The following is a 15,568-nucleotide window of genomic DNA, read 5'->3' as shown; positions in this document are numbered from 1 at the left end:
TTTGGCCTTTAGAAAGTTTCCGAACTTGAGTAAAGAAAGGTACATCCAAACCCAATGGCGGAAAAAAACACAATCTGAGGGTGCCCATGCGCACTGTAGTCCGAGGGAGGAGCCACCTATCTCGTGATACTTCGAAGACTCTTCCAGGACAACAATGTGCAATCATCCGGACCTAACACTAGGCGGCGATCTATGCACAAGATATGAATTCAGCAGCCCACATGCCTCGAACATGAAGAAAACGTCAATGGGTCCAATAAAATGTGTTCTGAGATCCAGCTTACAACCAGAGATATTCTAGTTCTATAAAAATTAAATAGGATATTTGATGATACAGGGGGAGCCTCCTTGTGTAACGTTGGAGTGTTGTTGCTGTTCTGGCCCTTGTGTTCGCTTTGACCGTTCCACCTTGTCAGGCCACTACGCCACTTCTTGCGGCCCCCGCTTCGCGGGAGCCGCTCATTGAGCCCTGAACTCTGCTGCTGCTATCTGCTGGGACCCGAGGACTTGCTTGGACCAATCTGCCCCACACACGGACAGAGGCGGGACTGCGAGGACCAGCCTGCTCAGCGGCGCTGATCGGCCGCAGCTGGTCCTCTTCCCGCCCCCTCCTGCACAAAAGAACTTGCTGGGAGCGTACCTGGTGGGAGCCTCCTTGTGTAACGTTGGAGTGTTGTTGCTGTTCTGGCCCTTGTGTTCGCTTTGACTGTTCTACCTTGTCAGGCCACTACGCCACTTCTCGCGGCTCCCGCTTCGCGGGAGCCACTCGTTGAGCCCTGAACTCTGATGCTGCTATCTGCTGGGACCCGAGGACTTGCTTGGACCTATCTGCCCCACACACGGACAGAGGCGGGACTGCGAGGACCAGCCTGCTCAGCGGCGCTGATCGGCCGCAGCTGGTCCTTTCCCGCCCCCTCCTACGTCTCCTCCTTTATCAGAAGAAATTACAACGCGCGCACGGGACTAAGCGCGGGGGCGATGCCCGGGCCAAGGGCGGGCCCGTTGTAGCCCGTTAAGAGTCCGTGTAAGGCCGGGCCGGGCCACCCCCATAACCTCTGACTCTGGGACTGGACTCATATGTAGGTGCACGTTTAACATTATTGTCATATTTTTTTGATTGCCAATTAGGCATATCTTGCATAGACTATGGTTAGTTATTTATACTTGTTAATTATGTGCACGAGAGGGTGTAGAAGTAAAACGGCAGCGGGGGGGTTACAGCAAACAGGCACACTGGATAATTTCCTTCTAAGGGCTAACTCCTTCATAGACCAAGAAATTATATCAATGGAACGCAGAGTATCCCAAGATCTTGCCCTTGCAAAAAGATCTTCAATGGGTCACTTTGCTACAGCCAAGACCGCCGAACAATTAAATGCTTTGGTCCCCTTAGAAATTCCTGTAACCACTAACGCGGACATACATGCCCACAGACAGAGCCTACCTGGTACTGTAGACCTATCTGTATCCCACCTGTCATCAGATCTACAATTAAGTGTGGACTTAGAAAACCCCCCCGGATCTAGCTGTTAATATCTCACCCTCACCCATCGACCTGAGCACCACCCAGCTGAAGGGCAGGAGGGAGGGAGCCATCCCCAAAAAACCTAAGTCAAAAAACGAAAGGGAGAGGGGCAAAACACAACTGAAAAAGGCTCCTGGGGCTCCCGCCCCATGTTTGACCACAGCTCTGGATCCCCCTAGTAATGCCCCTACAATCGAGGTACTCTCTAGTGTGAATGAAGAGGCCCCGGGCACTCCAGATAGGATCAGTGTTAGGGACGATGAGGTCAACATTTCACTCCTACCTAGGATTGCTGAACTTTTTAAACTTTATCTCACCCCTATTGAGACAAGATTAGCTCGTATCAAAAAACAGATAGCTGACTTGTGTGCTGCTCCAAATAAATTAAACCCACCAGGGATTCATAAAGCATGGGGAACCAATCCAAATACAAACGTGGATAAACCCGCTGTTTCTGTCAATAAAAAACCATCAGTAACAGTGACAAACCCAAAACCTAAGTCTGACTTGACCTCTGCGAAGCTAACTGCATTTAAAACCAAAACCTGTGCTACCCCATCTAGAGAGGGGCTTATTCCATCTAGGGATCCCTGGTGGGTTTAATTTATATGGCGCAGCTAAAAAAGAACAACAATGATGGAGGACCACATAGGAGACGACCGGTGAATCTGCCCCCTGAGGCAAGTCCCTATGTGGTGGTCATGACGCGTGTCCCCGAACTGGGTGAGGTTGATGAGGAAGCGAATTGGTCCTTAAAAAAACAAAGTCCAACATTGGCTCAACATAAACCGGCCTCTACCACCTAACCTAATCAGTAAGATCCTGACAGTACGCAGGGTAACATGGGTGGGTCAGGAAAAAAAAACTGTCCAGGGTGACTGTATATTGGTTAACTTTGCGGACCCTCATACAGCTGACTATATATGCACCTGGAACACACAGGACAGACATGAGGGGATCGCAACACGACGTCTCTCCTTTTTCTACCCCCCTAGAAGTGGACCGACACGTGACTGGAACAATGATAGTGATTGGCACACTGTAGGGCGCCGCGTAAGGAACGGAAATTGGGGGAACTGGGGGGTCCAGGGCTTTAGAGAACAAGCATTTAAGGACAATTGGGGTGGCCTCTCGACTGCCAACAGATTTAGCGGTCAAGAGATGGTTGACTAACAGCCAAATTTTATTAGCTTATCCGAGGGTGGGAGGATGGACCTTGATGCTTTAAGGGGGGGGGAGTAAATGGTCAATGCGAACTCACTGTATCCAGGGCAAGTAAGAAATCGTCCCACCCTACCGACAAGAGGAGTCTTACCCCGTCTAACCAGAATTACCTGCAGCCTATGCGTGATTTGGTGGACCCAGTTGTAAACGGGCTAACCAACTGTTCCAATGTAGACTTGCGCGATAGGGGCTCCATCTCCATTGTTTCCTGGAATTTGGCGGGTCTGGTTAACAAACTCGACTCCCCTGATTGGGGGGCATTTATAGATTTACAGGACGTTTGCCTCTTTCAGGAGACATGGGCAAGAGAGGATTATCGGCGTGCAGGGTTTGATATGTTTTCAACCTGGGCGAAGGGGAAGGGACGCCCGTCTGGCGGATTACTCATTTGGGTGGCCTCTCATCTAGGTTGTAAAGCGAGGACTCTAGCAACCAATTCTCCAGATATTCAATGCGTACTCTTAGAATGGCCTAATGCAGTAAAATTGGCATTGATCAATGTTTACTCAAGACCAGTGGGCATAGCAAAAGTTTCTAGTACTATTGAGGAACTAGTGCTGTTTCTGAGCACTCTTTCCCAAGGTACCCCGTATGTGGTTGGGGGAGACTTTAATTGTCAATTCGAGCCTCTCCCATTTTTCCTAGAAGGAGCAACCAATGAGGAAGATGAACAATGGGGAATTACGAAACTGGCTGGCCCACCAGTGAAGTCCTGGTCACCATTAGCGACACAAATCACCTGCCTGACTTTAGCAAATTCTTTAAGGGCCTGTAACGGCCGGGTAAGCGGAGATATCCCCCCCCCCAAACCGACTTAATAAACCAGGGCATAATTCTCGACTGGATTACATACTTGTGGAAATGTCCGAATGGGCCATAATGCGCTGATTCTAAAAATTTCGGTCCCGGGCGTCACCTTCCATATGCAGGGCGGTGATGATCCTATGGACTCGAGAATGATTTTATCTACTAATCGGCGGAGAGTTTGTTGGCCCAAAATTGCAGGAAACCCCAAGGATATCCAGAGGCTGTACGCAAAGACTGCCTTAGACCTGCAAAAAGTTGATAACCTCATTCACCAAAACCCGTCTGAGGAGACCCATAGAGAACTTGGTGACCTTCATTTGGTGTTGTGTAGTACCTTGGCTGATGTGCTGAACCCTGAGCAGAGGCCAAGGAAAGGCAAAGGCAGGGGGACGTGCGCCACATGGTACAATGCCGTATGTAGAAAGACCAAAACGATCCTACTAGCGGCTATGAAGCAACAGGACAACACATCTCTGGTTAGAACTAAGAGGAAGGAGTATAAACATCTTATTTCTAACGCCAAGATAGAATGGGATAATGAGAACTGGACAAGTATGATGGTTGCTCTTAAGTTCCGAGATGCCAGGAAATTCTGGCCGATCGTCAAAAATGGTTCGGCAGATCCCACTCCGGCAGTTGAGGCCAATATTGCACCCAGTGTATGGGAGGATCATTTTAGATCTTTGTATACCCAGGCCAATGTAGATCTTCTTGAAGATCAAGAAGACCCGATGGCAGACTTGACCTCTTCGCCATTCTTGGAAATGGACAAATTTACCTTGGCAGAAGTAGGGGCAGCTATTGCCAGACTTGCCTCAGAAAAAGCCCCGGGGTTGGACAAACTCCCTGGTGATTTATTTAAAAACGAACCCACGATTTGGGCTCCATACCTACAGGTCCTATTCAATGCAATTCTAGAGGGGATGCCGGTGCCTACTACTTGGTTGGGGGCAGAGATTGTTCCCATCTTCAAGAAGGGGTCATCCCTGCTCCCAGCCAACTATAGGCCTATCAGCTTAATAGACGTCCCCCAAAAGATCTTTGCCAGGCTGATCTTGGATCGCTTATCTGAATGGATGTTAGATCACTCAGTCCTGAGCCCATATCAAGCGGGCTTCAGGAACAAGGTGTCCACTATAGACCAAGACTTTCGCCTTGCCATCATAATCTGGAAAACGGTACAGTTGGAGGGTGGCAGCCTCTATACTGTATTCGTTGACCTAAGAGCAGCTTTTGATTTGGTACCTCGTAGGAAACTCTGGTCCGTGCTCTCTGGCCTGGGGGTGCTGCAACAACTCTTAAATATGATTATCAAATTACATACTGATAACTATGCCCAGGTCAGATGTGGCAGGGAGGGAACATTGTCAAATAAATTCCCCGTTGGCAGGGGGGGTCAGGCCGGGCTGTGTGCTCGCACCGACCCTGTTTTGCCTCTACGTCAACGGGGTAATTGCCCACCTGAACGGGGTTGAGAATAGCGACGCCCCCAAACTTGGAGGCAGCAGGGTGCCAGCGATTATGTTCGCAGATGACACCCTGCTCCTCTCCAAGTCTCCAATGGGGATTCAGCGAGTACTCAATGGTTCCGAGGCATTTTGTAAAGATCATAGCCTCGAGATCAATGCATTGAAGACAAAATATATGGTCTTCAATTCTCCATCCAGAACACGCCCTAATCCATACATTGGAGCTAATAGGTTAGAGAGGGTCCGAACCTGTGAGTACTTAGGTATTACCCTAAATGAAAAGATGTCGTGGGCGCACCAACGGGAGAAATCACAACTAAAGTTGGCCCAAATAGCTGGGGGAATTATCAAATTGGTCTCTAAAAACAAATCTTCCTCCAAGCCGGTTGGTCCCCCACTAGAGATCTACAGAGCACAGGCTAGGGGAGCGGCTATGTTCGGAAGCGAACTCTTGGGTTACACGACCAATCGCGATCTAGTAGCAACTGAGAATAAATTTATCAGACAGATTCTATCTCTTCCCCCTAGCACTCCACTTTTGCCTATGAGACTCGACTTGGGTTTGAGACCCCTTGACGAAGATTTGGGCTTACGACCTTTAATTTTCTGGCGCAGGATTTGGTCTGTACCAGAGCTACAAAATTACAGGCTAGAACTCCAGGAAATTCTTACTCTCCCAAATGTTGGGAAAATTCCCTGGCTAAACTATATAAAGAAAGAACTAGGGAACTTAGGGCTACCCACCCTATGGTCTGACCCACTTTCATCATGCTCCCCGGTCACACGGAGGCAGCTCATCACCCACTACCAAGAAAGCAAACTTGCTAGTCATTTACAAGGAACCAGCCTAGGCATTTTAACATCATCATTTTTAACAATTAAGGATAGTTATTGGTTTGAAACCGTTTTAGATGATATATCCCCAACATCCATTAGGAAACTGTATCTCCAATGGAGGTATGGCAGTTTACCATTACGGGCCTATACGAGTAAATGGGCCGAATCTTCCCCGTCCCACTGCCCAGGATGTAAATTTGAATACGAAACTGATTTGCACATATTGTTTTTTTGTAATGCTTATGCGCAGGCGCGGAGGAAATGGATTGTCCCATTATGTAAAAACTTGGGGTTTTCTCACTGCCTGCATGCTTACAGGGTCCTTAAGACCGATTTATCTGGGCATATAGTATTTGCTTTAGCAAAATATTTGGGGATATTTTGGCATAAGAGGAGATATTTTTTAGACGGGGATTTATAACAATTGCTAAAATTACAAACTATGACATTGATATTTTTTGTATGTCAAATGGCTGGCCCTTGTATTTGTATATAGATTTTTTATGCTCTAATGTTTACATTTTAATATTCATGTCTTGATCAAACGTCATTTGTACCTTTTATGGCAGACATTGCCGAAATAAAGATTATGATGATGATGATACAGAGCTAGGATTACATCAAAGTAATCTTTCCTGGCAAGTCTACTATCCTGTATATATCCTTAACAAGGTTTGAGTAGATGCCTTAAAATAAATATTTTGGCTCTCTGAAAGCTGCCACGCAAATTGATCTTTTACACTGGAAAAGAAAGATATTAAATTCCTCAATGTTGCTACACAAGCATACAGCAATCACAAGCAGACATTTTACCAAATGTTCCAACTTGTGTTTAGCCACAAGAAAATCACAGACTAATTTCAATCTGAGCCAGGCAATGTAATAAAGGCGTGACAGCAGAGTACCGGGTGATCAAACTAGGGGCAGCCATCACACCTGTATAACCTAGATAGCACAATCCTTTAGTGGACAAGTATCCAGTCATCGCAGGAGGGTGATTTTCTATTTACCTTTGCACTAGGTTCCTCTATGCTTTCCTTCACAGGAATAGGTACCCTCTCCAGCAGTTTTTGCAGTTCCAGTTTCTCTTCCTGCAAAATAATGAAAATAATTTTAATAAGGTGTGGATGGTGAAAACCTAAGAGAACAAGTGAGAGGGAATCCCACCTGGAAAAAGTCTCAATGCCCACACTGGTTAAAGCACTAAAAGCTGCCTTTCAGAAACCTTCAGTCATGTCTTTGAGCTGTTAATCATTCACACTTTCTCACAAAGAGGAAAAACTAGCCAGCAAAACATCTCACTCTATTCAAATGAAGATCCAGGCTGCCACAAATCCAATACAAAGAAAGCTTCACACTACAAGAGCCCTCATAATCATGGCAAATTCAAAAACAACTATTGATGGACAGAATGCAGAACAATGTCATACATTCACCCCAGTACAGAGATCTGGTCCTAAGTCCATCGCTTTTTTTTGCAAACCATGCCATTCCAGTTTGGACCCAGCCATATGCAAATCAGTCTTGACCCTGCGCCCAATGGGAACAGTCCAGTCCGAGCTGCCAAGCCAGGTCCTCCCTGGACTGGAAACAAGCATCCTAGGACCGGTTTCGGAGTTTCACCCCTCTTCAGCCAGGACAGCTTGATTCCAGTGGCATGGAGAGCACGGGACTCGCGTCTGAGCATACCCGTCCCACTCGGGGTGACGAATGCAAAAAGAACTATTGATGGACAGAATGCAGCACAATGTCATACATTCACCCCAGTACAGAGATCTGGGCCTAAATCCATCGTTTTTTTGCTCACCATGCCATTCCAGTTTGGACCCAGACATGTACAAATCAGTCTTGACCCTGCGCCCAATGGGAACAGTCCAGCTCGAACTGCCAAGCCAGGTCCTCCCTGGACTGGAAACAAGCATCGTAGGACCGGTTTCGGGGTTTCACCCCTTTTCAGCCAGGATAGCTTGATTCCAGTGACATGGAGAGCACGGGACTCACGTCTGAGCATACTAGTCCCACTCGGGGTGACAAATGCAAAAAGAAGATCTGTTAATCATTCATACTGTCTCACAAAGAGGAAAAACTAGCCAGCAAAATGTCTCACTGTATTCAAATGATAATCCAGGCTGTCACAAATCCAATACAAAGAAAGCATAACACTACAAGAGCCCTCATAACCATGGCGTCATAATCCACAAGGTTGCGTAGATCATATTTCCTGTATGTAACTTTAGACTATATTACCCTTTATTCTTTTATAATCCAACCTCCCCAGCAGAAATATTTTACCATACTTTATTAAAAGAACTGTAAGGTTTTATCTTTATAAGGAAGTTGTTACACATATATCAATATATCAATTAGCAATTTATGGACCTGTTTATCACACCTACCAAAGCACCATTATGGGTTTGTCATGTCATTTAATGCGTCATGCCCCACAAAGTACTATAAATTCATGGCATTGCCTTCAGTGCAACATACCTCTCGGACCGTGATGTTCTTGAACTCAGAAGAAAGTGAAAAGACTCGGAAGAGTTCAATCTCACTGAGCGTAGGCTTTAACAGCTGGTTGTAGGTCTGCACCGACTCGTTGGTGATGTAATAGTGACTGGCAATGCGTCCAAGCTCTGTTACCTATCAACGCAGAGAGGAAATCAGTATCAGCTTTAAAATACACAACAAGAACAAGCGCTAGCATTGGATAATTTACTGCAGATCAGTGCTGTAAACATGGATAGTGACCATTTCTGACCTTCCACTATAAGCAAATCAGATCCATTCTAGACTCTGCAGCTACAACTAAATCAGTGGTAGCAGTAGGTGGATGAAGCTGGCTCTGCACATACTATACCAAAGTAAGGTATAGTCTGCACAGGGTCCAGTGTATCCCCAGAGGCTTTACAGAGGTCAAAGTAGATATTACCTTGCTCTCTTTTGTGGCAGTGTGGTTGAGCAGTTAGGCTCAACAGAGGACTGTGTTCAGCATTTGTTGTACACACACAGTCAAGAAATGAGGCATACACTCAATGACTAACTCTAAGTCCAATGTTTGTATAAAAATATGATTGTTACTTTTATTTTTAGAACCAAGAAGAACTCAGCTGCAGGTCAGTAACAGTTTAAAAATAGCAATACTTTCAGGTACAGTAGGAATGTGTTACCAATAGGAATACTTCACAGTGGTATTAGAAATACTTTGTGGTGTCAATCGACAGTAGCAATACTTAATGTAGAAAACAGACAGTGCAAATAGCAAGAAATACAATGTAATCCTATGGAAGTAAAACAGTTATGCGCATTAACAGGTAAGTACACAACTTACTACCTTAGTCTTCAGGGGTTTGGACCAACACAGGACAAGGTTCAAGTGGGCACCAAGTTTGCACCACTAGCGGCACAGGGGAGGCCGGGTGCAAAGGTCAAAGTTGCTGCCCAGAGCCCACTGTTAGTCTATGGAGGCTGGGGGTGATGAGAGATGCACAGGTTTCAGAGCACAGGCCCCGGGGGTTTACGCAAGCACAGGAGGGGCCACAAAACAGCACCAAGCTTACACCTCCAGCGGCAGCCGGGTGCGGGATGCAAAGACAGCATTGGGCACCCAATGCAAGTGAATGGGGGAACTCTGTTTCACTAAGAGGCTGCAGGCTCGGACCAGGAGGCTTTACAAAAGTGACCAATGACTGGGCAGGTAAGTTGAGCTGTCGGTAGATGCCGAGGCACCGTTGGCTGGACTCCAAAAGGTTAGGGGGCGGAGTATGCAGGGGTGCCTTTAGACATCGGAAATCTTCATTGGAGCAGGTCGGGGGGGGGCGGCTGGGGGCTTCTTCGTGGAGTCCAGGAGAGGTCAGTCACTGATTGATTAGAGGTCAGGATCGCTGGAGAGACTTCACTGGGCCGGTGGGCCACTCCAACCCGGCCTGAGGGTGCCAGGTGCAGAGTGGGCAGAACTCATGGTTCCAAAAGGCAAGGGACTCCTTGTTGTTGGTTTCTTTGTGGACAGGACCGCTGTCCCCGGGAGTTCTAGGTCTTTAGGGAAGGCAGGCAGTCCTTCCAGGGTTCTGGAGGTCTCTGGTCCTGCAGGGCGAGTCACTGCTCGAAGCAGGTTGCTTCGAGGGCCGCAGACAGGCCGGTATGGCTGGGGCCAAGACAGTTGTCGTGTGGAGCCTTCACTGCTGACCGGCTCTTTGATCCTCTTCTTCTTTAGGTCACCAGGAATCTGAGGATCAAGGTTAAAGGGTGCCCCTAAATACTCAATTTAGGGACATTACGGGTACTGGCAGGTAGTAGCCAATGGGCTACTTCTCTTTACGATGACTACACCCTTAGTATGTCCCTTTGAGGAGGGGACATTCCTGTAAGAAAGTGAGTTTCTGTTGCAGTACCCCCTCCCCCCCACACACACTTTTTGCCTGATGCACTTTTTCCTTGGTGTGCCCTGGGTACCTGCCAATCAGGTACCCATGGCCTGTGTTTCTTCCTCAAAAACTGTACTAAAGCCTGTACCCAATTGGCATCGCTGGCCTTTGCAGGCTGAGTGTCCTGGTGCAGAACTAAACAAAGAGTCGACATGGCACACATCCCTGTGTGCCATGCCCACAAACCTACTGCCCTGGCATACATCAGCCACCCCTCTAGCTGGGTGTCCTATGCCAGAGGTGTGGGCACAGGTGCATGAGCCCTGTGCCCCTACAGTTCTCAGGGCCATTCCTGGGCACTGTAAGTGCAGTGATGCCATTAAGAGTAAATGGTGCTGGGAGGTTGTCATTACGAACTCCACAGCACCATCTTGGCTACACTGAAGGCTGACAAGTTTGATATCAACCTTCTCAGCACATTAAACCCACAATGATGCCAGTTTGGGATCTAATGTAAAAAGCACTACAGAGGGCATCTTAGAGATGCCCCCTGAAACCTAACCCCAATCCACGTCTTGTCTGAGAGGCTGCCTAGGCTGCCACACAGCAGACATGTTGCTGTACCCCTGGGTGGAGAGCCACCCGCTCTCCTGGGCCTGCAACAATGCACATCCTGGGCGAGGTTGCAGGTCTCCTCCCCCAGGATGGGCAAGGGGAAGCTTCAAAGGCCTGACGCCTCTGTGAGCTTCTCCAGACCATTTGCTGTACCCAGCAACTGGCCCCCACCAGTCCTGACCCCCACTCTGGCGGGAAGACTGGTGGGAAAAACTGCGTCAGGAAGGGGGGGGTGCCAACCCCACCCCTCAGGTGGGAGAGACTAGGTGAAGCCCGACCCCGGGCTCGGGCCATCTTGAAGATCGGGAGCCCTGCCCAATCACAGCTAGGCTCCTGCCCCCCTCCCACAGTAGAGGAGCAGGCTAGGGGGTGTACCCACCCCAGGACAGGGACCTATTGGTCCCTGCCCTTGCCCTACCTGTAACGCCCCTAAATTCAGTATTTAGGGGCTCCCTGAACCTTCCTTCTTCAGATCCCGATAAGAAAAGAAAAAAAGAAGATTAAGAAGAAGACCCGCCGTGCAGCTGCTAACAGGACGACAACAACTGACTTGGCCCCAGCCCTAACGGCCTGTCGATCCTGGAACCTGCTCTTGCCTAATCCCGGCGACTCCTGCGGACAGCAACCTTGGGACCTGCCTGCCTTAACCCTCTCAAAGCCTGAGACTCCCATCAGCAGAGGCTCTGCTGCAACAACCCCCCTGGTGCCAGCCAGGAAGCTCCAGACCAACCCACTCTGCACCCGCCGAGCCCGGCCCGTGCCTGAGTGATCCAGGACCACGAGGACGACCCCCTGGCGACTGGGACCCGAAATCCAGTGCCCAAAGACCCTCCTCGATGACTCCGTCCCCGAGCCTGCAGCCTTTGTTCCCTTTTCAAGTTTCTCATTGAATAACACTGAGCACCCGATGGCTCGAAAGCACCCTGCACCCAGCAGCCCAAGTGCCCCTGGCAGTGTAACCTGTACCCTATCCTACTTCCCCATTTGCCCTGAGCAAGTGACCAGGAGCCCAGCTCCCACAGCCGCGTGACCTGCTAGCCAGCAGCCACCAACCGGCGGCACCCTGCCCCCAATTGGATAACATTGGGCCCAACTACCTCTGCACACGGCCGCTCCTGCGCCGCTGAGGGTGAACAAACTGTACCTACCTGACCCTGGGGGACCCCTGAGTCTATGCCGAGAACCTTAACTTCACCAGTCGAGAACTCACCTGGAAACCGGTAACTCACTTACCTGCCATTGGATAACATTACTGGTTTGACTCGAAAAATCTTCTAAGTGTGAAGTTTTGAAAACTTAAAATATTCATATAAAATCAACCGAATTCAGAAGTACTCACCTGGGATCAGGAGAGCAGCTAGTACTGTACGTTGTAGCCCAGTACTAAGCCGCAAAAGTAATCCTAACCGAGTTTACTAGTAACCTGTATTTTCTCCATAGGAATCCATTGTCTGCTTTTCTATGAAATTTAAGTGTCTACTTTTGAAAACTTGAAATATTCTTTAAAAATCATAAGAAATACTGAAACGTAATTACTTACCTGTTTTAAGTTGAGATCCCAGTGCTGGACCTAGGAGCCCAGTACTGGATTACAAAAGTAACAAGATCATACTTTACCGGCAACCTGAATTTTCTCCCCTTGGATAACATTGCCAGATTTCCCTTGAAAAGTTTTTAAGTGTGAACTTTTGAAATAGCTTTTTATTCCTTAAAAATCACTGCAATAACTAAAACGTTTTTACTAAACTGTTTCCAGCTTAGACTCCAAGACTGAATCTAGGATCCAGTCCTGGGATTACAAAAGTCCTCTATTAAGTAATTACCTGCATTTATGTAGAAAAACCCATTGAGCTCAATGCTACATTGTGTTTAGAATTGTGTTGCCTACTGCAACCCCTATACCTATTGTGATTACACAGTTTATTGCCTTTCTGCAAAGTACTCATCTGAGATCACTCATATTGAGAAAAGTATATTTTTACACCTGTTGGTTCTAAAAATAAAACAACTATATCTGTTGATATAAAAACAATTGGCCTGGAGTTCAGTCCTTGAGTGTGTGAAAATCTTTGCTGACTGAGTGTGTACAACAAATGCTTTACACTGTCCTCTGATACTGTCTTATTGCTCGAACAAGCTACCACTTTTGAGAGTAAGGTCAGCCCTGACTTTAACCTCTGTTATAGCTCTGGGGTTTGTGGACTCTATACACACTGTACCTTACTTTGGTCCAGTATATATAGAGCCACTTTCTCACACCCATTACTATAATGGGAGGAGCAAACAGGGAAACAAGAAAGAACCACCCTCCGAGGAGGAAAGATGTTATCCCGCAGGAAGACAAAGCCACCGAAAGGAAGGCGCGAGCATAAAACTGAACCTGAAATGGTCCTCGCAGACCGGGGAGGAAGGGATGGCTAGACTGTGTCTCTAGTTTACCAAAGGATTGGGAAAAAGTGCCTGCTACAAGTTGATACAGAGGGCAAGTATCACTGCCCTTTAAATGCCATAACCACACATATAATAAATCACAATAGTAGAGGAAAATAATAATAAAAAACACTTTAAAATGATGTGTAGAAAATTGTACAATTTATTCAAACAGTAATATATTCATAAAAAACTTCATAGTGCCATAAAAACAGTTAAAAAGGTGCAAATGCGCACAAAGAATACATTCAAAGATTGTAAACAGAGTTATCAATTAAGACTGTGCAAATACACACAAAGAATACAGTCAAAAGTTGTAAACAGAGTTGTCGACGCAGCGTTTCGGTGTTATGATGCGACCTTCATCAGGACAAGATTCTAGTTTAAAAAAGAGAGATTCAATTAGACAGAAATTACAATCTTATTCTTTTTTACATAGTACAACAATAGCTTCTAATGGGAGTCAATTTAATACAGTATCAGGTTTTTCTAGGGGCACATTTATATCCTCTTTTTGTTTATTATGCATGTGGTATGGACTTAAGAGTGCGGATAGAGGAAAGGATTATTGATAACAAAGGATTACTGATATGCTTCTGTTTTTCTCAAATACACTCTCTAATAAGAGCTTATACATAATTCTATGGGGTTTTGATAAAGAACACCTCCTTAGAAAATTGATAGTACCTTATAGGGGGAAATCGATCAATCCTTATTATATAATTAGAGGATTTTACGTTGATCTTTTCAGTCACCTTCTTATAGAATGGTTTGGTATTCATTTGGTCCTTTTACATTAGGAACAATTTTTGAGAGACAAGGGAGCCACCGTTTTTTTCTGATGATCAGGATATTCTTTACTTTTTTCAAGAACTGATTTAATTATTTATCGTGCTCTTGTATTTGTACGCCGGCCTCCATTCGACTACAGAGACACAAGAGGAGCAGGGAGGCCGGCGTACAAATACAAGAGCACGATAAATAATTAAATCAGTTCTTGGAGAAAGTAAAGAAGTTTGCGTCAATTAAACAAAGCGGTATATGAACAGCGAAAGTACCATAGCGTCCAGATAACCGCTGCTTACTTGGCCTGACTCCCATATTAGTGGAATATCCTGATCATCAGAATGTAAAAGGACCAAATGAATTCAAAATGAAATTACCGATTGAGAAGGTATTTGAAGTCATCAGCAATTAAAGCTGAAGTGACGCTTGGAATGATAAAAATAAAACACATCGAGATTTTAAGAAATTCCTAACTATCCAGAGATACCAAATCATTCTATAAGAAGGTGACTGAAAAGATCAACGTAAAATCCTCTAATCATATAATAAGGATTGATCGATTCCCCCTATAAGGTACTATCAATTATCTAAGGAGGTGTTCTTTATCAAAACCCCATAGAATTATGTATAAGCTCTTATTAGAGTGTATTTGAGAAAAACAGAAGCATATCAGTAATCCTTTGTTATCAATAATCCTTTCCTCTATCCGCACTCAAAGTCCATACCACATGCATACTAAACAAAAAGAGGATATAAATGTGCCCCTAGAAAAACCTGATACTGTATTAAATTGACTCCCATTAGAAGCTATTGTTGTACTATGTAAAAAAGAACAAGACTGTAATTTCTGTCTAATTGAATATCTCTTGTTTAAACTAGAATCTTGTCCTGATGAAGGTCGCATCATAACACCGAAACGCTGCGTCGACAACTCTGTTTACAACTTTTGAATGTATTCTTTGTGTCTATTTGCACAGTCTTAATTGATAACTCTGTTTACAATCTTTGAATGTATTCTTTGTGCGCATTTGCACCTTTTTAACTGTTTTTATGGCACTATGAAGTTTTTTATGAATATATTACTGTTTGAATAAATTGTACAATTTTCTACACATCATTTTAATGTGTTTTTTATTATTATTTTCCTCTACTATTGTGATTTATTGTATGTGTGGTTATGGCATTTAAAGGGCAGTGATACTTCCCCTTTGTATAAACTTGTAGCGGGCACTTTTTCCCAATCCTTTGGTAAACTAGGGACCCTTGGATATTTCTCTCGTACTACTCCTCGTCCCCTATTGGATTTTGAAGGAGACCTCCCTTTTCTTCTTACTAGACTGTGTCTCTACCAGATACATAATTACCGAAGGCAAGTAACTTGTACCTCTGATAGACATCTAGCCGCATATCCCTTAACTTAGAATAGATACCAAAGCCATACCCCACAGGAGGCGGGTCTGCGACTAAACCCTACCAAGTTCCAAAGGAACCCCGTCGTCAACAAGCTGACGAAA

General features: G+C 45.8%; 1 protein-coding gene across 1 annotated transcript in view; it reads right to left on the bottom strand.

Annotated features, from left to right (window-relative positions):
* The window catches only part of SNRNP200 (small nuclear ribonucleoprotein U5 subunit 200), a 490,380-nt gene that overhangs the window by 302,822 nt on the left and 171,990 nt on the right, over positions 1 to 15,568 (bottom strand). Inside the window, exons 22-23 of the mRNA XM_078667002.1 lie at positions 8,350 to 8,502; positions 6,873 to 6,953 (exon numbers count right to left, since the gene is read on the bottom strand). Coding sequence (XP_078523128.1) covers positions 6,873 to 6,953; positions 8,350 to 8,502 — 234 coding nt within the window. The remainder of the gene's footprint in view (positions 1 to 6,872; positions 6,954 to 8,349; positions 8,503 to 15,568) is intronic.

Source organism: Lissotriton helveticus, chromosome 11, assembly GCF_964261635.1.
Source record: "Lissotriton helveticus chromosome 11, aLisHel1.1, whole genome shotgun sequence".
Lineage (NCBI taxonomy): Eukaryota > Metazoa > Chordata > Amphibia > Caudata > Salamandridae > Lissotriton > Lissotriton helveticus.
The sequence above is the reverse complement of the archived record's forward strand: the minus strand, read 5'-3'. Positions and strand labels throughout refer to the sequence as shown.